We start from the raw sequence: 24,029 nt of genomic DNA, 5'->3' as shown, positions 1-24,029 counted from the left end.
GCAGAATCCGAGAGTGTTACGAAGAATGGATTTGAAATCGACGATACTTCGAGAAAACCATGTTTAATTATTTAACAAAATGTCCAAGTATTATAAAACATATTCATTTATACATTTACCATACTAAAATCGTCATATGTTGTTCTTTAAAGCTAACCATTTATTTCGCAACGGAAGTTTGAAATTCTTTTAAAACCAAAACCAAGCTCGTGTTTCCAAAAATCATTTGTTAAAATCATTAGATTGCGTAAATTTTTTTGTCAATATTGCAGAAAAGAATGCAAAACAAAATCCCAAATCTGAAAGTTAAAACCATATAGTCCAGAGAGTCCCAAAAACTACAAACTCTTAAGAGAAAACTAGATTTTAAAATAAGATCAATATTATTAAAAAAATGTTCTCTGTTGAGTGGTCACCGCTGAGTCTCCGTCGCACTGATCCGCCTAAGTCTATGGATTAACTAAATAGAATAGAAAAACATATGTGAGTTTTCGTAAACTCAGTGTGTAGCCCAATAGAAATACTCATGCAACATACACAAAATTTTATATATAATCAGATACAGATTTGGACCTAGGTCCATAACAGATACAAATTTTAGAATCGGATAAATAGAAAAGATATACAGAATCCTGCCCCCATCCTCCACACACCATCTTTGACTATCCCATCACACCATGCAGGGTAAAGAACACCCACCCATCCCAACACACCATATAGTGTCGATGCGACACATAACAAAATAATATGTAGTCAAGCTGCCAAAATATAAGCGAAAGGTTGCCATACAGATCACTTCCTCCACATATGAAAATCCCACCCGAAAAACAAATACATTATACAAAATTAACAGAATTGACATGCCTAACATGCTCGTAAACAAATAACATATATATATACTCAAACAAAATAGTCAGACATAAATATCAATGTCTTACTCAGGTCAGATTATCAGAATATCAGATCACTGAAATTATGGTTTGGTTAACCTTTACCGACCCTAAGGTAGGCTCACAGTCGATCGGAATGACCCGTGCGACCTTAAGGAAAATTTCAAAATTTTAGGCCCACATGAGCGTATGGCTTGCCAGTGTGGCCCACATGGCTAGACTCACACCGTCACACGACCGTGTCTTACGCAAGGCCACACCTTCATCAGTCACATGATCATGTCTCGCACACGGCTAACCACATAGCCGGGCACACACCCGTATGGCATCGAAAAACTCTATTTTTAGCTTTCGTCGAAGCTTGATTTTTCATTTTAGGAGGACACAACACTTCCGAAACCACTAGAACCTAAAATCGAAACAAAAACTCCCAAAATTAGTCTAAATCCTCAATTAAACCGAACTAACAAAATAGAATACGGTGAAATTCAAGTGTTCAATACTTACCCAATTCCTCAAGCGATTCCGACTACGATTCCGCAAGAGGCGAGTTTCGATCCTCCCAAATAACTGATGCCAAAACCCAGAAACAACATCAACGAAAAGAACAAGTTAAGAAACACTTGAAAAGTCCTATACCATACCCCCTACACTTTCTAAACTGAAAAATATATAGGATTTTTCCTACATAACTCCTCACCTTTTTACTTAAATTTGTCGTTAAAACCAAGTAATTGTTTAATAAATTAATGAAATATGTGAAAATATGAAATTAGGACATAGAAATTATTAAAATGTGATTTTATACTTTATTATATAGTTTTCATACATTAAATGGCTTATTTTATATTAATTTGAGCATATTATATTTTTAAGCTATAAAATGGGCCATGCATGATTAAATTAAATAATAAAATATAAAGTTATATTTAATAATCATTTTTAATATTTTGTTCATAAATTGGGTTTTAATTAATTAAGTAAATTTATTAATTAAAGTGGTAAAATTATATTATTTGATCCTCTAAACTATCTACTATTTTTGGACAGGTTTGGGAGTTTTCTTCTAATAGCAAAATCATCCAAATTGGGGACCAAGTCAACCCAATTTTTGGCTGCACATGGATGTCATAAACCATTTTTTTGGTTTAATTATACAAAGTCCTTGAAGAGTTAAAGAAATCAGAGATTTTCCCGAAGATTTACTGATGACCGAGTCTTAGTCCTGAGTTGTTGTGGCACTCAAATTGACCAAAAATCAAGGAACAATTAGCCACCTTTCCTCAATTCATGGCTGGCCACTCTTGGAGGAGGTTTCAAAGGATGGACACTCCTATTTTTAGCAAACTAGCTCCCTTGCCTCACCTTTATAAGAGTTCATTTCTCACTTTTTCAATCATCCCTCATCCCGTCATCTCTCACTCATTCATCATTCTCTCAACTCTTTTAGCTATCTTTCTCCTTCATCGTCCTTGCATAAGGATTTTAGCAATGAAGCCTCTTAAAAAACCCTTGGTCGGCCACCTTGGAGAGCCATCAGCAAAGGAGCCTCGTCAGTCAGAGTCTTGGGTGACAACCACTCTGAATTGGGTTTAATCTTTCTTTTCTTTAAATTTAATTTAAAGATGTTTGCTATGTGTTCTTTGTTCTTGTTTACAAAAATGATAACTTAATTTTATTTAAGCTAGGATGATTATTTTGATTAAATAATATTTATTTGATTCATGCTTATAATGTTTGTTCCTCAATCGATCATGTTTTCAATTAAAATCAGGTTAGGATCACTCAGCTAATTCAGGTGCATTTCAAAAATGTGCATGCTCAAATTAGATCCTAACCCGATTGAATTGTAGGTTGCATAACAACTCTAACCAAGCTTTGTTATCTACATAGTTTTTAGATTTGTGTGATTAAATTATTTCAAACCTAACACGTCCCTGTTACCTCACACGAATGCTAAGAAACCCTTAGTAAACAAGGATCAGTATAATGCGTATTTACTAAGTAAAGGATTCCGAAAGGACCTAATGTGGTTTCCAAACTCATGAAAGATCGAGTTTCCATGGAATGTTTTTCTGAATGTTATTAAGCATGTTGATAATAAATTGAGTTTAATTAAAGTAATTGTCCTAGTTTATTTATGTTATAATTGTTGCAAAGTGTGTTTAATTTTACTAAAATCTATTTCATTCATATAGTTTGCATACTTAGGATAATATGCATTTGGGATCATTGCATTTAGTTTAATATATTTTAATCACCACTTCTCAACTATATTGTGTTTTAATTTACCAAATTGTTAATATAATTTTACAAATTAAGTGACTTAGCACAAATACAATCCCTGTGGAGAGGATAACTTGATACTTACTTATTACTTGATAACGACTGTGTACACTTGCACAAATCCCATCGTTACAAGTTTTTGGCGCCGTTGCCGGGGATTGTCAATTGTTGCCATAGTCATTTTTTTCGTGAAATTATTTATTTTCAATTTGATTTATTTCTAACATTACTAACTTATTCTTTTTAATTTTTGTAATTTTATGTTCAGGTGTTTGTGAGCATAGATCAAATTATCGATTTACTCCCTGTAGGTCCTGAAATTGAGCGAACTTTAAGACAAAGAAGACGTGAACGAACAGCTCAAAGACAAGTCGAGATGGACCTTGGAAATCAGAATCAAGACTAAGGTAATGAAGTCGATAATGTATGAAATCCTATCCTTATTGCCGATGATAGGGATCGATGCATCCGACAATATGCTGTGCCACTTTTGAGTAAGTTAAACCCAGGAATTAAAAGGCAAGATATTAAGGCAATCCAGTTTGAATTGAAACCAGTGATGTTTCAAATGCTAGAAATAGTGGGCCAATTTAGTGGTATGCCCACGGAAGATCGATATCTCCACCTTCGATTGTTTATGGAGGTGAGTGATTCATTCAAGATAGCCGGTGTGACTGAAGACGCACTGAGGTTGAAGTTGTTTCCGTACTCGTTGTGAGATCAAGCACGAGCATGACTCAATTCATTGCCACCAAGTTTCATATCTATATGGCAAGAATTAGGCGAGAGATTTTCGGGTAAGTATTTCCTACCTAGCAAAAATGCTAAGTTGAGGAATGAGATCACAACTTTCCAAAAATTGGATAACGAGTCTTTTTATGAGGCTTGGGAGTGATTCAATGAGTTACTTCGTAAGTGTCCTCATCATGGGATTCCTCACTGTATCCAATTGGAGACATTCTATAATTGTCTCAATGCACATGCAAGATTGATGGTAGATGCTTTCGTGAATGGTACAATTTTATCTAAGTCTTATAATGAGGCTTATGAGATCATCGAGAGGATCGCGAGTAATAACTATCAATGACAAACAAATCGAACAGCTTCAGGAAGATGTGTAGTCAGGGTTCATGAAGTTGACTCCTTCACATCGTTATCAGCTCAGATATCATCTATTTCCTCTATGTTAAAAAAGTTAACTGCTAATAGTACTAATAATTTTGTAGCTCAGCCACCAAGTCCGTTTGAAGTAGTTTCTTGTGTGTACTATGGGGAAAGTCAATTTTTTTTAGAATTGTCCATCAAATCCTAAGTCAGTGTACTATATGGGGAACCAATATCAAAATAGGAGTGGACAAGGACCCCAGTCCAAGTTTTACAATCTTTCATGGCGTAATCATCCTAACTTTTCTTGGAGCAACAAAGGAAATGGACCAAACAATAACTTATTATAGCAAAGACCCAACCAATCTTAAGGGTTTAGTCAGCAAGCTCCAAAACAACCTCAAGTTGAGGCATCAAGTAGTTTGGAGAACTTGTTGAAAGCGTACATGGCAAAGAATGACGCTTTGATCCAAAGCCAAGCAGTAACACTAAAAAATTTGGAAAACCAAATGAGTCAGTTGGCTACGGAGCTTTGTAATAGACCGCAAGGAACCTTGCTGAGCAACATTGAGAATCCAAAGAATTTAGGTAAAGAACATATTAAGGTAGTGGCATTGCGAAGTGGTAAGACTTGGAACCCCGATTGATTGATGTCGAAGATGAGCATGTTAAAAAGGAGGGAAGTCAACCAGATGTTGAAGTTCCTACACCAAATGAATCAGAATCTGTAAAGTCCGACAAGGTAAACCCTGGCTTAGTGAATTCAGATATTTAATATCTTATTTGGATGCAGATTTACCTACTCAGAAAAGTTGTTTGGTTCAACCGAAAGTTCCATCACCTCCATATCCGCAAAGATTGAAGTAACACAAGCAGAGACAAGAGCTACAATTTAAGAAGTTTTTGGATGTTCTGAAGCAGTTACACATCAATATTCCGTTGGTGGAGGCTTTAGAACAAATACCGAATTATGTGAAGTTTATGAAGGATATATTGTCTAAGAAGAAATGACTGAGTGAGTATGAGACTGTTTCCTTGACAAAGGAGTGTAGTGCATTCCTGCAGAACAAACTGCCACTGATATTGAAAGACCTAGGAAGCTTTACTATACCCTGTAACATTGGTTTTTACTGTGGTAAAGCTTTGTGTGACTTAGGAGCGAGTATCAACTTGATGCCTAAGTCCATTTTCAAGATGTTAGGGATAGGTGAAGTGAGACTTACAACTATGACGCTTCAGCTAGCGGATCAATCTTTAACATATCCCGAAGGAAAGATCGAGGATATTTTGGTAAGAGTCGATAAATTTATTTTTCCTGCTGATTTTATTGTCTTAGATTTTGAAGCAGACAAGGAAGTGCCGATCATCCTTAGGAGACCTTTCTTAGCCACATGAAGAACGTTAATTGATGTGCAGAAAGGCAAACTTACCATGCGAGTTAAAGGTGACCAGGTAACCTTTAACATTCTTAAAGCGATGAATTTCCTGATCTGGCAGAGGAGTGTTCAGTTATGGAAGAGATAGAAACCTTGGTTTCTATGGAAAACAATTTTGAGGAAGATCCATTGGAGAAAGCCTTAGAGTTTGACCCTTTAGAGGATGAAGAAGGTGAAGAAAACATGGCTTTGATGGAAGCCAATCCAAAAAATTTTATTCAATCCACACGGTTTGAACCGTTAGAGTTAGAAGTCAGAGAATTTGTGCAACCCAAGTTGTCAATTGAAGAGCCACTTAAACTAAAACTAAAGGTACTTCCTTCCCATTTGAAATACGTTTATTTAGGTGACTGTTTTACTTTGCCTGTGATTGTTTCAGCAGAATTAACAAAAGATCAGGAGGAACAACTAATTGCTGTTCTAAAGAAATTTAAGAAAGCAATTGGTTGGACCATAGTTGATATTCAAGGTATAAGCCCTTCTTTTTGCATGCATAAAATCATTTTTGAAGAAGGTGAAAGAGCTTGAATTGATGGGCAAAGGAGGCTCAATCCTATTATGAAAGAAGTTGTGACAAAGGAAGTGATCAAATGGTTAGATGCAGGAATCATCTATCCTATTTCAGATAGTTTGTGGGTAAGTCCGGTGCAGTATGTGTCGAAGAAAGGTGGAATCACGATTGTTGAAAATGAGCGTAATGAGTTAATTCCAATGAGAACTGTTACCAGTTAGAGAATCTGTATTGATTACAGAAAGTTGAACAAAGCCACTCGAAAGGATCAGTTTCCGTTACCTTTTATGGATCAGATGTTAGATCGACTAGTAGGTGTTGAATTCTATTATTTTTTAGATGGCTATTCGGGATATAACCAAATAATTGTAGCCCCAGAGGACCAACATAAAACAACCTTTACTTGTCTGTACGGTATGTTTGCTTTTAGGCGAATGCCTTTTGGTTTATGCAATGCACCTGTAACTTTTCAACGATGCATGATGGTAATATTTACTGATATGGTCGAAAATTTTTTTGAGTTATTCATGGATAATTTTTCTATTTTTGGTAACACTTATGATATCTATTTGAGTAATTTGGCTAAGGTACTGAAGAGATGCGAAGAGACGAATCTTGTCCTTAACTGGGAGAAATGCCATTTTATGGTTAAGGAATGGATTGTCTTACGCCATAGAATTTTAAAGAAAGGAATTGAAGTCGACAAAGAAGAGGTGGATGTAATTGAAAGATTACCGACCCCAATTAATGTGAAAGGGTCAAAAGTTTCTTAGGCCATGCCGATTTTTACTGAAGGTTTATCAAGGATTTCTCGAAAATTTCTAAGCCGCTGTGTTTGTTGTTAGAGAAAGATACAGTGTTCGATTTCAACAAAGCATGTTTAGAAGCTTTTGAAGAGCTGAAAAAACGATTAATCTCAGCCCCAATAATCGTCACACTTGATTGGAACTCACCTTTTGAGTTGATGTACGATGTAAGTGACTATGCCGTTGGAACTATGATAGGCCAAAGAAGAAATAAAGTGTTTCACCCATTTACTATGCAAGTAGAACCTTGACGGGAGCCCAACTCAATTATACGATAACTGAAAAGGAATTGTTTGCTATAATTTTTGCTTTTGAAAAATTCCGCTCATATCTTATAGGTACCAAGGTTACAATATTTACTGACCATGCGGCCATTAAATACTTGCTCACGAAGAAAGATATGAACCGAGGCTAATTCGTTAGATACTTTTACTCCAAGAATTTGACCTTGAGATCCAAGATAGAAAAGGTGTTGAAAATCAAGTAGTTGATCATCTATCGAGGTTAGAGCAAGATGAGATAACTCGATCACGTGTGCTTACCAACGAGAATTTCCCAGATGAGCACTTATTTGAGGTGAGTTGAATTCATGAAACACCTTGGTTTGCTGATTTTGCCAATTATCTTGCATGTGGAATAATTCCTTGAGAAATGACATACCAAAAAAGGAAGAAATTCCTTCATAATAGTCGGTATTATCTTTGGGAGGATTTGTTTTTGTTTAAACAGTGTGCAGATAATATAACCCTAAAGTGTGTAGCTGAAAGTGAGATTGCTGAGATATTGTATAATTGCCATTCATCTCCAACTGGGGGACACTTTGGTGGTTCACGTACTGCAGCAAAGATTTTGCAAGTAGGTTTCTTTTGGCCTACACTATTTAAAGATACTTATGATTATGTGAAGAACTGTGATAAATGCCAAAGGACTGGTAATATATCAAGGAGGAATGAGACGCCCTTAAAAAATATTTTGGAGATTGAATTATTCGACGTATGGGGCATTGACTTCTTAGGCCCGTTTCCTTCTTCGTATGGGAACAAATACATCTTAGTTGCTGTGGACTATGTATGGGAACTGTGATAAATTGCATGGGCTTGACTATGAATTGCACTAAAATTGATTGTATGCCCTGTTTTAAACTTGTATTATAATGACTTGAATCATGGAAATACCATTGAGTTTTACCGTTCAACGTACGGTTTATTTTCTCTATGCGCAAGTATAGGTGATCTTCGAGATTACAAGAAGTAGTTCTAGCATTCAAGAAGCAATCCTCGACTCAACAAAGTTTGTATAGTTTTGTTTTGTTAAATATATGGCATGTGCCTAGATTGAGTCGGTTTTGGTAAAATTTGTGATCATGTCCATAGTTGAAGCTAGAATTGATATTTTGGAATTGGTCAAATGGTTGAATCATAGAACTATGTGTGTCATAAGGTTTGAATTGCTTAAAAATGTTGTTATGGTAAGGTTTATTTGAGTATGTACACATGCTAAATGTTGTGGATGGTTGTGCCATGAAATTAGCATCTATATTGAATGGTAATAATGCAAATAGATGTATGATATTTGTCCAATTATGAATAAAGTAGTTTTATTTATAATTGAACTTGTTAGGGATGTACATTTGGTTGGAAATGTGGCGTGGAAATGAGAATTGGTTGTTTATGTATTTGTAGGGTGGTACCAAATTGGACCTTTTAGAAATAGAGAGTTAAGTCGCGATGATATGCTCTCAACGTTGCAATGAGCTTAGTCAGTATGTTGCATTGTGACGAGGAACCCCTAAAGTCGCGATGTCTAACCCAAGATTTTAAAATCTTTTTTGATTTGGTCCTAGTTTGACCTTGGGTTAGTAGTAGAATTTTCGTAAGCTTGCGTAAGGCCCAAAAATGATTGTATATAATATAATATAATATAATATAATATAATATAATATAATATAATATAATATAATATAATATAAAATCATATCATATTTTATCATATGCATGTATTCCTTGTAATTAAATGTAGAATAGTATGAATTGAATGTAATTGATCATAGTTGCTCCGATAACGAATATGACATCCTATAGCTTGGACCCGATGATCAAATCAGATATGGGGTATTACATAAATACAATGAAAATAGATATAAAGTTTATTTATTACATGAAATTGTAACTATAACTTCTAAAACAAAATAAAACTTTTAAATCAAAAACAATTTTAAATAAAATCACAACATCAAATAATTTTCAATCAAAAAATCACTTATATTATAAATAAAAAATGCAACTTCTAAAACCAATTAAAGCCACCATAAATTAATTTAAAAAAAAGAAAAGAAAATCATAGCCTCCAAAAAGAAGTATCAAACGAACCAAATTAACACTAATAATCTTTAGATAATTTACAAACAACCATATTTAGATAATTTATGAGCTCTAATCCATGTTTTATTCTTGAGATAAAATCAAATATACAATTACAAGCCGAAAAAATAAAATTAAAAGAAGATTTATAGCCTAAAAAACAGTATAATATTTAAAATGCAATTAATTCATAATGAAGGAATTTAACAACATACCTATTTATTTTAAATAAATCTAAAAGGTTTAGATTAATCCAGTTTACTCTATTTGGGATTGGCAATAAAGATATATAATAAATATATCTACATTATGCTTTTCCTCAAAATTATATTATTTATCTTCTTTAAAAATATTTAAATGAAAGGTTAAATTAAAGTTAAAATAATAAGTAAACGTTGACATTGAAGTACTTAGAATTGGATATTCAAGTGTAATGATATTAATTTACTTTTATAATGATAATAAACATTAAGAAGGAAAATAAAACTAATTTATTTAGATTTAATCTAAGAAAGAATTAAGTGATTTGGAATGATTGTTATAACTTCTTTTCTAAAAAATTTAAATGGGGTTCAAAAGAAATAAACTAAATTGATAATTTTATATTTTTACTTTACATGGCATAAAAAAGAGTTGAAAAATATATTAGATATATATATAGAGAGAGAGAAACTATTATTCCCAACTTGGGAGTTAGCTTTATATTATATAAAAATCATTTCCAAAGTTAGAATTCTTATTATTTTTTTTATTCTTACCATTTTAAAATAAGCACAAATCAGTTCATTATTTTTAATTGTTTTGAGTTGAAGTCATTTAAATTTAAATAATTTAAAATCCATTATTTAAATTTTTAACATTTCAAAATGAATTTAGATGGTTCAAATTAAATTGGAATCTCTTAATTTTCATTTTGAATTCATAGATTAAATCAAATTTAAAATCCATTAGACTAAGTTTCCAACATAAACACACTTTGTAAATACAAGTTGTTATTATCTCATACGAGTGTCAGGTGCATGGGTTTTTGACAACTCGTGAATCAGTCTGGACATACAAACCCAAAAGGACTCTGGGAATTTGTTGCTGACGTGGTTGCACACGGCCGATATGATATCTACAGAAAAGCCAAGGGTTTGTGGCTTCAACACAATGCGCATCAACATCGCCGTCCAAATCTCAGGGGCCGACTTTACTGCTCGAGTAAGTAACCCGAATCCATTAACTACCCTACTCATAATCGCACCATCCTGCAATATCAAAACCATACTATATAACAAAATACACAATAAAATAATCCTTCCAAACCACATCTAGGCAGATTTAATGAAACTTATTCGAGTCAAATGCAATTTAAAAAATTCTCGAGCTGAGCTAGAATCGAATTCGAGCTTTTCAATTTGATATATTTTTTGCATTATGAAAATATATAGAAAAAAAGTACGAAAGCTTTAATCAAAGCTAAGTATAAAAATTAATAAGTGAATTTAATTAAACTCAAACTTAAAAATTGATGTTCAACTAGGCTCGAACCGAATATCTAACCTCAAATTTCAAGTGGAGCTTAAATTCAAACTTTTCACTATTCAGGTCAGCTAGGCTCAGTTACAGCCTAAAGCAAGTTTATGATAAAGTGAAAAAGATTGATTATACTAAACGTCCTCAAATTGGATCTAGATTTTTAAATTAATCTCTAAATTTCAAAACATTGTAACTGAATCCTCAAAGGATGAGTATCACATCATTAACGTCCTCTGGTCAGCTTAGCCATAAGCTAGAACATATTTAAAACTAGTACGTTTGTAACTATTACACGGACAACTGAGGTGTTAAAACAAAACTTCCCTAAATTTTAAAAACAATGTCCTTTTTAACATTCCAAATCTAAAATGCAAGCTGTCCATGTAATAAGTATACACATTTAAAATTTGATCAGTGAACGCCCAAACTGACCTGATTGTACAATGTTGATACTCTGAGGGTTCAATAATATGTTTTGAATTTTAAGAACCGCGAGCTATATTTTAGAGACTTCTCATGCAATTAACCTTAAAGTTAAATTAAGCTACTTCCAGTTTGTGAGAATAATAATGAAAGACATTACAGACCTCAAATTCTGAAGTTCTCCTTGCTTTACTTTCAGCTTCTAGCCTGCAACCAAAGACTTCATCATGCAGAAAGATATCTGCTGCTCGAATTATATCCCGAAGGAGGAAAACGCGCACCATTAGACCCTTTTCAGATAGAATGAAAAGCAGAAGATCTTCTGTGGCATCAACAACAGCATGCATATCGAATGACTTCCATCCCGACAGAGGTGAATCATTTTCTTCAGATTCAGGAGGTTCCTCAGAAGCCTGTTCAGATATTGCAGCTACCTGATACAAGATGAACCACACTCATTTAAGGGAATGAAGCAATTTAGTTTAATTAGAACAGACAATTGTCTTTATTTGTTGCTAGCAGATAACAATTTCGTTGTCAAAGTGGATTGGTCTGCAAATGTAATAACAAAGAGAGAGGACCTACCAAGCGCTCCAGGCGGTTCCACCTAATGGATCCATTGTTACGAATAAGAAGCTCCCTTAAGATTTTTCTCATGTCAGGACTGGGATCGGCCAACAGCCTCCCAATCACAAAAGGATATGCACTTTCAACGACTTTGAAATCGGGATCAAGTGCTTTTGCTGTTCCTTCTAGTGAACCAAGAGCTCTCACCACTAGAGCATAGTCTGGGGGAAGAGAGAAGTTAAAATCGTACATGACATCATATAACTGGTTCATTATACCCTGAAATACAAAGCAATGGGAAAGTCATTGCAGAGACGAGTAACCATAAAAAAAACAAAAAACTAAGTCTCAAAAGAACTTATCATGACGACTTATATAAAAGCATGCAAACACATGCAGATATCAAAGAGAACAAACCTCGAATGAATCTCACTCTGCAACCCAAATTGGTGAATTTAGAAACTATAGTTTATTTTTCATCATAAGACAGTTCAACTGAACTGGATACTTGCTATATTTATGCAATGCGGGTAACCATGCTCAAGGAACAGCACAATCTTTAACATGAATCTCTCCCCGTAACTATGAATTTCCCATCATTAAGTCAAACAAATATCAAGAACCATTTTGAAGGACAAACTTGTAGAACTACTAACTAGCAACAGAGATGGCATTTCGAAGTGCTTATTATGCCTGTAGGTACTTTGAAAAAATTAGGGAGAGAAATAGGTGAACTTAAACTGCAAATGGAAAATCTGAAAATAAGGTAAAGGACTTCAAGCAACAACCTGGAAATCTTTAGATTGTCGAGTCCCATCCCCAAAAGATGTCTGCAATGCATCTGCCACAGATTGTATATCAGCTCCTTCAGGAATAAATCCCAAAGAAAGATAATCATTTGCCAATCCCAGAGAGTCATGATTAACAAAGTGCACAAGCTGAAAAAAGCAAGAACTTAGGAACACAGGAACAACCTCAGGGAATAACAATCAAAGCTCAGTATCATCATACAAAAAAAAAAAAAAAAGCATAAAAGGAGGACATGACATATGCATGTAATAGTAACCAGGCCAAGAGAATTTAGAGCTTGGGGTTAATAGGTAACTGTAAATTTTCTAAGATAACTATTACTTTATTCATTCCATTATTTTTCTCCATTCTTATATGGGAAAAATAACCCATTGCAGAGTTGAGACATCTGCAATAACAAAATGTTCTCTGCTCAAGGGTTAGAAGGAAAAGATGAGATTTCAGTTTTGAAATATTATTTAGCTTTATTCAAGCTTATGCACTAGTTGTCTCTTTGATATTCAATGGTTCATGTAACATTATTGCATCCAGAACTAACATATTTTGAATACTAACATAATGCGTAGAAGATCTGTCATGAGCATGGATAACGTAATATAAAGCAGTAGCCTGGTATAATTATCAATAGAACAGCTCTTACCACTTGAATAAGTCCTACACGGTAATGGCGAGGAATATCCCCCATCATCCCAAAGTCAAAATATGCAAGGGATCCACAGCTAGTAGCAAGCAGGTTTCCTGGATGTGGGTCAGCATGGAAAAACCCCACCTCAAGCATTTGTCTCAAAGAGCAATACACTCCCTAACAAACCATCAAAAGGAGTATAAGACCGAACTGAACACAGTTAGACCATATATGAGCTGCAAATGTAATGGCTGACATAGCCAAGAGCTCAAACAGAACACTTAATTAGATTACCTGGTCAATCAGTTCCCTTCGATTAAGATATGCCTTTTTCAGGGCAGCTTCATCTGTGAGCTTAATTCCATCTACCCACTCCATAGTAAGCACAGTTTTTCGGGTCAGGTTCCAATATATTTTTGGCACTTTAATTCCCTTTGCATTTTTATTTTTGATGGTATTCACACCTTTGGCATTATGATTAGAAGTATGGCCATCACCTGTACTCGCAAGGAAATTGCACTAATATGAATAACCATTCATAAATCACAAGGGCAAGGCTCACCAAAAGGTTAACAGCATCAAATACAACAACATGCAGTGGTAACATTTTGAAGCATGGAAGAAGGAAATCATAACATTTACTTCTTTTCAACTATAAACCACCCTCCTATAAGTTTTTCTTTCTTTTAACACGAAGCAGTCCAAGATTAAAGTTAAGATCCTCAGAATACTATAATAGGCAAGAAAATGACACAACAAAATGATGCTAGGTCATGTAACAGGGCACAAGTTAACCCCTTTGGTATTTCTACTCTTCAAGAGGCCAAAACAATTGAATAAGTCCCATATAGTTGTTAACCTTTAAATTAGTTAATATGTCATAAGCAATTATAAAACACTTACCAGGCCAGCCACCATAAAGAGAGGCAAACCGTTCAGCATTTCTAGCCTCCAGTACATAATCGATTTCATCAAACATGTGCCTTACCTGTTCATTGAAGAGAGACCTGAAGAGGTCCATAAGCATGTACAATCTCATCAATGAAAAGATGATGGTAGAAATGCACATACTGTTGCAAAGATCAAAATCTGAGTATACTATTTACAATGCATGCATAATAACTGATAATAGACGAGTATATAACATGATTGGATATCTAAACACTCGAGGAAGACTCACCATTTCATTCACAGCTACTAAAAGATCTTTGCGAGCTTTTGCAAATCGCTTTATTTGGCCACCAATCATATGGAATAACAATGCATCAAGGGTCAACATTAGTGACATACCAGGCCTCTGTACTTTAACAGCTACAAGTTCTCCAGAATGAAGGCGAGCTGCAATACTTAAAGCCATGAAAGCAAACATTTAGCTTCATATATTCTCATAAATATAGATCTTCAACAGATAATATATCAAAAGTTGGAATGTCTGTAACATGAGACAATGATACAGAAAGGAGCAAAAAAGGAATTATATATTGTTTTCCTTTCACAGAAATGGTGGTCTGACCTTTATACACTTGTCCTAAAGATGCTGCTGCAATAGGCTCTGGGCTAATATCAGCAAAAATTTCAGAAATTGGAATACCCAATTCCATTTCAATAGATTTTTTTGCAATACGAGTCGGGAATGGGGGAATTTGATCCTGGCATTAATAGAAAAGGTGCAAATCAGAAAGAAAACAAATGGACAAAGATAAACATGAATAATTCATAAATCTCAACAATTTAACCCATAGCTGTATACGTATGGTTGAGGAAAGGGGCTGTATACCTGTAACTTAGCAAGCTCTTGGCAATAGACAGGTGGCAATATATCTGCTCTTGTGCTCAAAGCCTGTCCAAGCTGCATACCCAAATAAAAGTAGACCAAAGTTATAAGTTTTGTCCAGGAGGATTAAGAGAAATAAATGGGTTAAGACATTTTATTTTATTTTATTTTTCTACTTGCTTTTATCTCTAGAAATTAAACGCAAAAGGTTTGTTTGATACAAAAGCAAACAATAAAACAAATATAAGCTTGCATGTCTATAGCCTACGTCAATGAGCAACCATCAAGTCTTCAAACTCCTTATCAAAAGTTAACATCAATACTTGAATTTCAGACCCATAATAGATCTCCACACATTGGTTCCAATTAAACGAAAAGCAGAACAGAACAGTAAAGTTTGCAAAATTTTGTAATGATTAAATTCTGCTATTAGTCCTTGTACTTTGCAAAAGTTGTGGATTTAGTCCCTGTACTTTAATTTGATTAATTATAGTCCTTGCACTTTTTGAATTGGTCAATTTTAGTCCATGTACTTTTTGAATTTTGAAAATTTAGTCCTGACCCAATCAATAGCAGTTCAAACTGTTTGGTTAAATTTAATTAATAGTCCAGTACTATGCATATAATAGTAGATTTAGTCCATATTCTCCAATTGGATCAAATTCTATAGTTTTCGAATTTTGAAATTTTAGCCTTGATGCAAATGACAATCGTTAACCATTAACTGAATTTTTAATGCATAATATGTGGAAATAACAAGCTGATATGACATTCACATATGATACCATGTTTGATGCATCAAATTTTGGAAATAGTAGAACTTAATGAATTTAACAGTTACCGTTTGGTGATGAGTTAAATTTTAAAATTTGAAAAGGATTGAAAATGACCATATTAAAGTATAGGGACTAAATCCAGAACTTTCACAAAGTACAGGGACTAATAATAGAATTTAACTTTCTGTAAAACTCTGGTAAAGGGAAACTAGAATAAACAAAGCCCAATAAGAAACTTAATGGAACAGTTCGGAATAAATAAAGAGTACGATAAAGCAAAGATAAAGGAACTTACCTTAACATAGAAAGGACCCAAGCGGATTAACATCTCACGAAACTGAAAGAATGTAAAAAATACAATAAGCTTGTTGTAACCAAAAAAAAAGAAAAAAAAAAGAGGAAATAGGAAATTATGATAGTTTCAGCAAAACCATTGGCCAAATAACATGAAATTGCAACACGAAAGCAAGCAAACTTCTAGTACAAAGTCAGCCAGATTATGCTAAGGTTTCGATGTTTTACTCTGCTCTCATATTGGATGAATATAGCATGCAAGAATAATAGAACCAATTCAAGTTATTAAACAGAACATGTTTAAGAATAAAATTCATATAATACCTTCACAGCACGCTCTTTTATGTCTCGAAAAAAGAATTGCCAAATGGTCAACTTCAATACATGAAATGAAATGATAGCTGCTCTATACAAAGCCAGAAATGGGCCAAATCGGTATACAGCAGAAACACTTGTTGAGCTGTGCGTCCCAACAGTATGCCCAAATTCACTTTCCAATGATTCTTTCCTCAGCTTAGCATACTCTGCAGAAGGCCTCTCACCGTGCACACTGGCAAAACCTGTTGAAAACCTGCACAAAAAAGGTAAAAAAAACAAATGTTAGAGACACTCCACATTCACCAGACCAATTTATTACATAACCCAATTCCAAGCAGCAAAATTTAGTGGTAAATATGAATGCACTTACAGATGTTGTTGCAACAAGTATAATCGATGCCTGGTATCCATCTGAACTTCCGGAGAAACAGAATAACGCAGCATAGTTCCAACATGTCTATTATGGTTTACAGCTGCAAGCAGTATAAGTAATCAACTAATATAAAAAGTAACATCCACATATACTCAAGGTCGTAAGAACATTACTAAATGAACAACCGAAGGTAAAACAAATATGACCAACAAAATATTACTTCCGGGAAGTTCCAGAAATGCCCAACTCGGTGCTATAAAAGTGCTTCACAATCCTAAAACTTAAATTATCAGGATAATACTAGCATCGAAGAAAATTAAGCACAGTGCAGCAATAGGAAATCAAAGAACAATTGATATTAATGTTGATAGAATAATAAGCGGGGACGGAAAAGGAAAGACTAATAGAAAGGAAGAATGATACCAGTGGAGAGCAATGTGAGACGGCGATGACGGTTGAGAGTAGCGAAGACATTCCTCATTGAGCGAACGGTACAAAGGAAAGCGAAAGAAGTCGAGCACCTACCTAAGATTTGAGTCGTGCTCACAACTTGTTTGTGAAAATGCGTCTTTGAACGAAGCTTGTGATTGGGACCAGGTTACGAAACTTTTTCTATATTTTTTTCTTCCGATTGTAGAAATGTTGCCACGTTATATGTCTACATGAAGCAGCTACCATTAACCAACCGCCAACCGCCTTATACGTATTATTTGTTAAATAGAGAAAAAATTTGAATGTTAAACTATTCTCTACGTACCTAAATATTTTCTATATTTAAAAGTTAAAATATTTAATTTTTCAAATTTAAAATTTTAAAAATTTGCATCTAATTATTATCATCATTAAAAAAATTTATTAAATCTTTTGGTATAAGTTTTTGAAATTAAAATAGTTTATTTGGTAGTTATATAATAATAGAAATAAAGTTGAAAATATTAATTAAGGTTTAAAAAAAATACTCATTCAAACTTGTCATGATAAAATAATTTTTTTATATCAATAATTAAAAATATTAACTATTTAGATTTACTAATGATATTATAAAAGAAGATTGATCAAATTATGTCAAAACTAAAATATATTGATTACATCTCAAATTTCAACCTAAAGGCCAAATTTGAAATTTGATCATCTGTCTTATAATGTAAAAAGTAAAATAAAGAAAAAAGAAAAAAAAAGCAGCACAAACTTAAAAGAAAAAAGCCACATGTTAGTCTCGAAAAGTTCTCAAGGCATTTAAATTGTGTATAACTATGTAATATTTTAATCAAAAAGTTTACAATATTAACTATTTGGACTAATTAATAACATTATAAGAATATAAATACCCAATTATGTTAGAAATTAAAGCATAGAGATTAAATCTCAAAACTAAACATAATAGAAGAATTAAGAATAAAAGTTAACAATATTTCTAAAATGTAAAAAAGAAAAGAAGGGAAAAGAAAAGCATCCGACATGTCATCTTTGGACCTTCCTTTTATATAGTTGATAGATATTAGACACCTCCACTCTAGCCTCCAACTTCAAATTTCAATCCGATCCAATTGAACTTCAGTTCAATCAAATCCAATTTAACCATAAAAAGAATCGACAATCTGAATGAGCTCACATAATTTGTAATGACTCGAATTCAAAAAGAGTCTAACACAAAGTAATTTGATATGCAATGAGCTTAGCACGAATTTGTATTCAAATCAACAGTAATTTTGGAAAAGAAACCCTCATAATTAGAGGTATTCATGAGCAAAGCTAGATTAGGTTTAAGTCGAGTTTAAGTATAACATTAACACACTTTATATTTATTCAAGTCTAGTTCGACCTAAAATATGAGTTTAAAATTTTACCTAAACTTGCCCATACTTGTAAATGGTTAATCTAAGCCGATTTTAACCCGCTCATATCATATTAAATTTTTGACAAATATTTATATTACTTATAATTCAAGTTTAATAAATTTATATATTTTCTCATTTATTGAAATTCTATACCTAGTCAACTTAATTTTTTTAATGTTTACATTATCGTTTATATATTATTATAGATTTAATTTTTTTATGTGTTCTAAATTACATAACATATTACAACATAAACCATCGAAGGGATCTACTGTCACCACCACGAACTTTCGCTGCCGCCACAGTTGACGTCGTTGTCATCTTCAGACCGCCGCTGACCACTATGGACTATCATTGAGTTGCCTCTGGCCACTATCGGGCACCATCGAACTGTGGTCGGGTCACCACCAACCACCGTCAGCCATCACCAACTACTGTAAGGCCATCGCCGTCAACGACCACCGTCAGTCTTTTGCCAGTTGGTTGGGTTGGGTTTGTGTCGTCTTAATCAATCTTGGATGCATCCTGGTTCTCCGAGTTTTGCCAAAAAAATTGGTTACATAAGACTTATGTTCATTTTCGACTCACGTGAATTATTCTAAAAATTAAATAAAACCTACATGGAGATGATAGTCCACGATCTAATTACATATCCCAAAAATTATTAAAATAATAATTACAACCACTTTAATTTATAGGAATCACAATTTTGGCAAAATTATTTTATCATATAAATAATAAAATAATATAAAACATTCATTCATAAATGTAACGCAAAACATGCTAATAATTATAAGAATGTCACATCTTATAAAAAATTAACCAAACATGAAGATGAGAGAAAATTTTGGTATCAATTTATACTACAAACATAGCACAACCTGGCTTTGATACCGATTGTTGGAAAAATCCGATTTAATAAATGGTTTTGTGTCACAGCAAAAAACTAAAATTTTAAAAATCAAGCTGGTTTGTGGTATTTGTAACAATAAGCTTTTCCTGAAAAGTACAAGTGCTTTGTGCTAGACAGATCCTTTCCATTTTCGGCTTTCAACCGAATGGTCTTCTCCGCTATTCTTGTACCATGAATCGCTTCAAGTGTGGGCTCAAACAATCACGAACCAAACATAGAATCATAAATAATTTTCTTCCTTTCAGTAAGAAAGTTAATCTCTCTCTATAAAAACCAACAGAATTATTATTCTCGAAAAATAAAATTTTTACTTAGAAATAATTTCTCACTTTCAGGCAAAATAACAATATCTCAAAGTTGTATATGACTTGTGTATATAGCCTTACCGGTGTTATCTATTTATAGGGAGAAATAGAAAAATCCTAGTTGAATTAGTAAAATACATATAATACTTATCTGATAGAAAAACTAGTCCCCTAATTTTACTAGGAGAGAGGTGATAAGTGCTAAAAGCAACATGTTTTAACCTCATTCTTAACGCATTTTTGGGTGATTATCTGATGTTAATTGTGAATTTTATACTCCTAATCCTTTAAATTCATGTTTTAGTGCTTAATATAACATTTGGGAGCAAAAGGAGCAAAAAACGAGCAAAAACCAGAGCGTCGGAACAAGTTGAAGGAGTCACACGGGCTACACCTTTTCACACGGCCAAACCACACGGCAGTGTCAATTTAACGAGATTGTGTAGTGAACAGCAGAAAGTTGTGATTTTTAGGTTTTTCGAGCATTCTAAGACATATATATGACAAAAATAAAAAGATAGGAGGGAGCCGCCAGAGAATACTCAAGAAAACAACTTGAAAAACACCATTGAAGTCAACTTTGAAACATATTTCTGTGAAGATTGAAGATTCCCAGTTGATTTCTTAGGAAGTTGTCATGAGTTTCTTTATTTCTTTCGGTTATACTGTATCTTGGATGTTTTTATTTTCAAACATGAACTAATTTTCTAAATACCTAGGGGAGATGAACCCTATGATGGATTCTGTCATTTGTTTTTATTTTATGTAATAAATACCTAATTTCTTATTCTCAATTATATGTGCTTAATTCTTGGTGTGATATTTCTAGATTATTGATCCATGTTCGATATGCTTAAATCGGTGGTTGAGTAGACCCTGTTTAAGATTAGATCTTGCATAATTGAATGGAGTTGTATGCAATCCTAGAAATAGGACGACATAAATCTATTGGATTAGTGTCAAATCTAATAGGGGAATCCATAGCATGAGTTAATGCGATAATACGGGTTTTAATTTTAAAGAAATTTCAATTAATCAACCTAGATTCAATTGCTCTTATGCTTAAAAGAGATATTAGCATAATTTAGAGATTTCTACGGATCAAGTTGCCAAGTAAAGAAATTGCGTAATTTAGATTGATAGTGACAAATGAATCTGGGTGGATTCTTTCCTAAATATTGTTTCGTTTCTTGGTTGTTATTCAATTATTTTCGTGTTTTGTTTTCTGTCGCATTCATTAGTTAATTAAATAGTTAATTTTAGTTTTAATCGATCATTTGAATTATTCGGTTAAATAATAAAAATACAATAATTACTAGTACTGGTAGTCCTCGTGGGAACAATATCTTTGCTTACCGTAACTATACTACCAATTGATAAGTGCACTTTCCGTACTCAAAATTTTAGTTAGTTTCATGACCATCAAGAGGGAGTAGTATTGAGCCTCTCATGTATTGGGACCAATTATATGTGCTTCCTAGACTTTTAACTCAGTACTTTATAATTTAATCCAACCAATACATGTTTTTCTATTTCCCAAAATAAATGTTATTTATTAAATCAATTTAAATTAATTAATTTTCTAGTTAAATAATTTTCTCAACCCAATTCAAATTTCATTAGAGTCATAACAACTTTACCATAAAAGAATCTATAAGAAAAAATATTTAATTTTCATATTCAACGAAATCAAAATGACCAATTAATTTAAGTCTATTTTGGAAATTCAATTATTTAATTAATAATCATTCGAAAAAAATTAAATTAATTCTCAAGTCATTTCCAAACTCAGTGAGAAACCACATTCATTTTCGAATGTAACACATTTCTTTAACTTATCATTTCTATTCATTTATGTTTATTTGAGTCTACATGCAATTCATTTCTGGTTTCAACAAGCTAGTAGAGAGACCAATTGGACATATGTAATTAGGGCTCAAATGATTTATAATTAAGTTCCAACTTTTTTCCTATTAATTGTAAACTCATTTAGGTACGAAGTTATTCTACTATAGTATCGTGACTGTGCTCCCCCTAATTACATACCATTATGAATGCTACTCAATTTGTGCTCGTCTAATGACCTTCTCATAAGTGTGTTACCCTCATAGGATATCCTTAATCTCTTTGGGATAAATTTGTTCTTCTAATATGGTATCTCATTGTAGCCATTACATCTTACTTTTCATCTATCATGTAATGTCAATAAGAGGATACCATTTGCCTATTTCTTGAACTATGAATTCTATTATTGTGAATGATGCTACATATTACTGAAGTTGTATACCCAATACACCATCTTTCGGTTCCTTATTTATTTGAACTTAGGCTTTTACTTACATCAAAGTATATGAGTAACGCATACATAATTGATCATCCACTCAAGATTAAGGTTGCAACAACCCATTTTTTAATGGTGTCAGAATTAGTAGTTTTAAGACCTCAAATTTCGACGAGTAAGTTTGTAAATATTTGATACGAACTCATTTCGGAATGATTCAAGTCGTTTAGATTGCTCGATCGTGAATTGAGTAAGGATAAGTTCGTTTCAGGGTTAAACAAAAAAAATAGGATAAATGGCTTCAAATAATGGTAGCAGGTAAAATGGTTAAGTAAATAAAGGATAATTTGGCTAAGACTGAGAATGAACCAATATTATTAGATTGTTGACCCGAGTCTCAAAATGGCTCTTAGGTGATTTAGGGTTTTAAAAAAATAACAAACAGCAAGGACCTTGACCCACTATCAAAAGTGATAGGAACCAAAGGTATATGAACGGCACACCAAAAAAATGTGATAAGTTCAGTTTAAAGAAAAGAAAGAATGACGCCACAAGAAAAACTTGATAAGTCAATTCAGTCATAAAGTGAACTAAGAGAGTTGGAAATCTCACAAGTTTCAGTTTAAGCATAAATTTGGCAAAAGTCCCTTACAATGAGCTGATTACAAGTATTTATAGTGCTAGATAAGGCCTAGCCGAAAAGTCACAATTGATCAATTTAAATGAGCTAATAATAAGCTGAAATAAAACTTAATCACTAAGCACAAACTCTTGAAATTCTACGCCTAAGTAACAACAACTATCAATAAGATTTAATGTTCTAATTCAGCTGATTTAATAAGCTTGAATTCTTAGGTTTCATTCTTGAGCAGCCAAAGAGTTTAGGATAAGTTCTCAATTCTCCCTTGGACAGCCGAATAGACACCAACAACATTCATAATATTTTTGGGCACACAAACACACCATGGAGTGTTCTTAAAGAGGCAATCAGTTACAGAATTTGTAATCACTCCTTTGTCCATTGCTATTCTAGAACAGCTCATTGGAGAAGATAGAAAGGCTGCCAAATTTTAATGATGCATATTGCTCTTCTTTTATTGTTGTAATAGCCCTTGTATGTAACCAATTCCAGCTGAATAGTCGCATTTATCACTTTGTAACAACCCTTGTACATAACTGATTCCAACTAAATAGTCACCTACAACCATTTATTAACAAACACATTAAAACACATTTAAACACACTAAACTTAATAAGCTTGATTAATAAACTGTAAACACTTAACTTAATTTAATAAACTGTAAATAAACATATTTAACAATAAGTTATTCCAGCAATTAAATAAACTAAGATAAGCATTTATTCCAGCAATTAATTAACTAAAATGAGTTTAATAAAAAAATAAAGTCCAGCAACTCAATTATTAACTAAGATGAGTTTAAATAAATTAAAGTTCAGCTTGCAATAAATTGCAAGGGACACCTATTGAGCTGATCCAAGCATGATCAATGGATTCGGCTACTTGCTCTCCCCAAGCTCGATCAACATGGCTTGCTAACGCATCTTGAAACCTCTTAGCTCGTGACCGAGTTATAGGTCCTTGTGGAAGCTCAACAGGTTCGGTGGTAACTTTCTGAGCTAGGGTCGCATCATCCCCCTTCTTCAAGGCGATTTGTCCCCAAATCGTCACCTACATCAAAAAGGGATAAATCAGCAACATTAAAAGTAGCACTAACCCGATACTTACCAGGTAAGTCTAACTTATAGGCGTTATCATTAATCCTTTCCACGAATTGAAAAGGACCGTCTCCCCTTGGT

At 33.3% G+C, this 24,029-nt stretch overlaps 1 protein-coding gene and 1 non-coding gene across 3 annotated transcripts; both read right to left on the bottom strand.

Moving 5' to 3' along the window:
- Positions 1-4,002: 4,002 nt before the first annotated feature.
- Positions 4,003-4,109, bottom strand: LOC121218824 (small nucleolar RNA R71). The gene has a single exon (XR_005915301.1). It is a non-coding gene; the product is annotated as a small nucleolar RNA R71 (small nucleolar RNA).
- A 6,170-nt stretch (positions 4,110-10,279) lies between these two features.
- On the bottom strand, positions 10,280-17,961 carry LOC107901647 (uncharacterized protein slr1919). Of its 2 annotated transcripts, none has more exons than XM_016827722.2 (14): positions 17,298-17,961; positions 16,872-16,974; positions 16,508-16,754; positions 16,185-16,226; positions 15,117-15,188; positions 14,853-14,988; positions 14,520-14,677; positions 14,243-14,327; positions 13,634-13,836; positions 13,355-13,516; positions 12,690-12,842; positions 11,923-12,183; positions 11,502-11,771; positions 10,280-10,643 (listed from the first exon to the last, which is right to left on the bottom strand). In XM_016827722.2, the coding sequence occupies exons 1-14, from the start codon at positions 17,353-17,355 to the stop codon at positions 10,389-10,391; spliced, it is 2,205 nt and encodes a 734-aa protein (XP_016683211.1). In that variant the 5' UTR covers positions 17,356-17,961; the 3' UTR covers positions 10,280-10,388. The 2 variants fall into 2 exon arrangements, with proteins under 2 accessions (XP_016683211.1, XP_016683212.1); XM_016827723.2 differs by having other exon boundaries at positions 12,693-12,842; positions 17,298-17,560.
- Between the last annotated feature and the right edge of the window lie 6,068 nt (positions 17,962-24,029).

The sequence above is a fragment of the Gossypium hirsutum genome, chromosome D06 (assembly GCF_007990345.1).
Source record: "Gossypium hirsutum isolate 1008001.06 chromosome D06, Gossypium_hirsutum_v2.1, whole genome shotgun sequence".
NCBI classification, from domain to species: Eukaryota; Viridiplantae; Streptophyta; class Magnoliopsida; order Malvales; family Malvaceae; genus Gossypium; species Gossypium hirsutum.
This window is presented reverse-complemented; position numbering and strand designations above follow the sequence as displayed.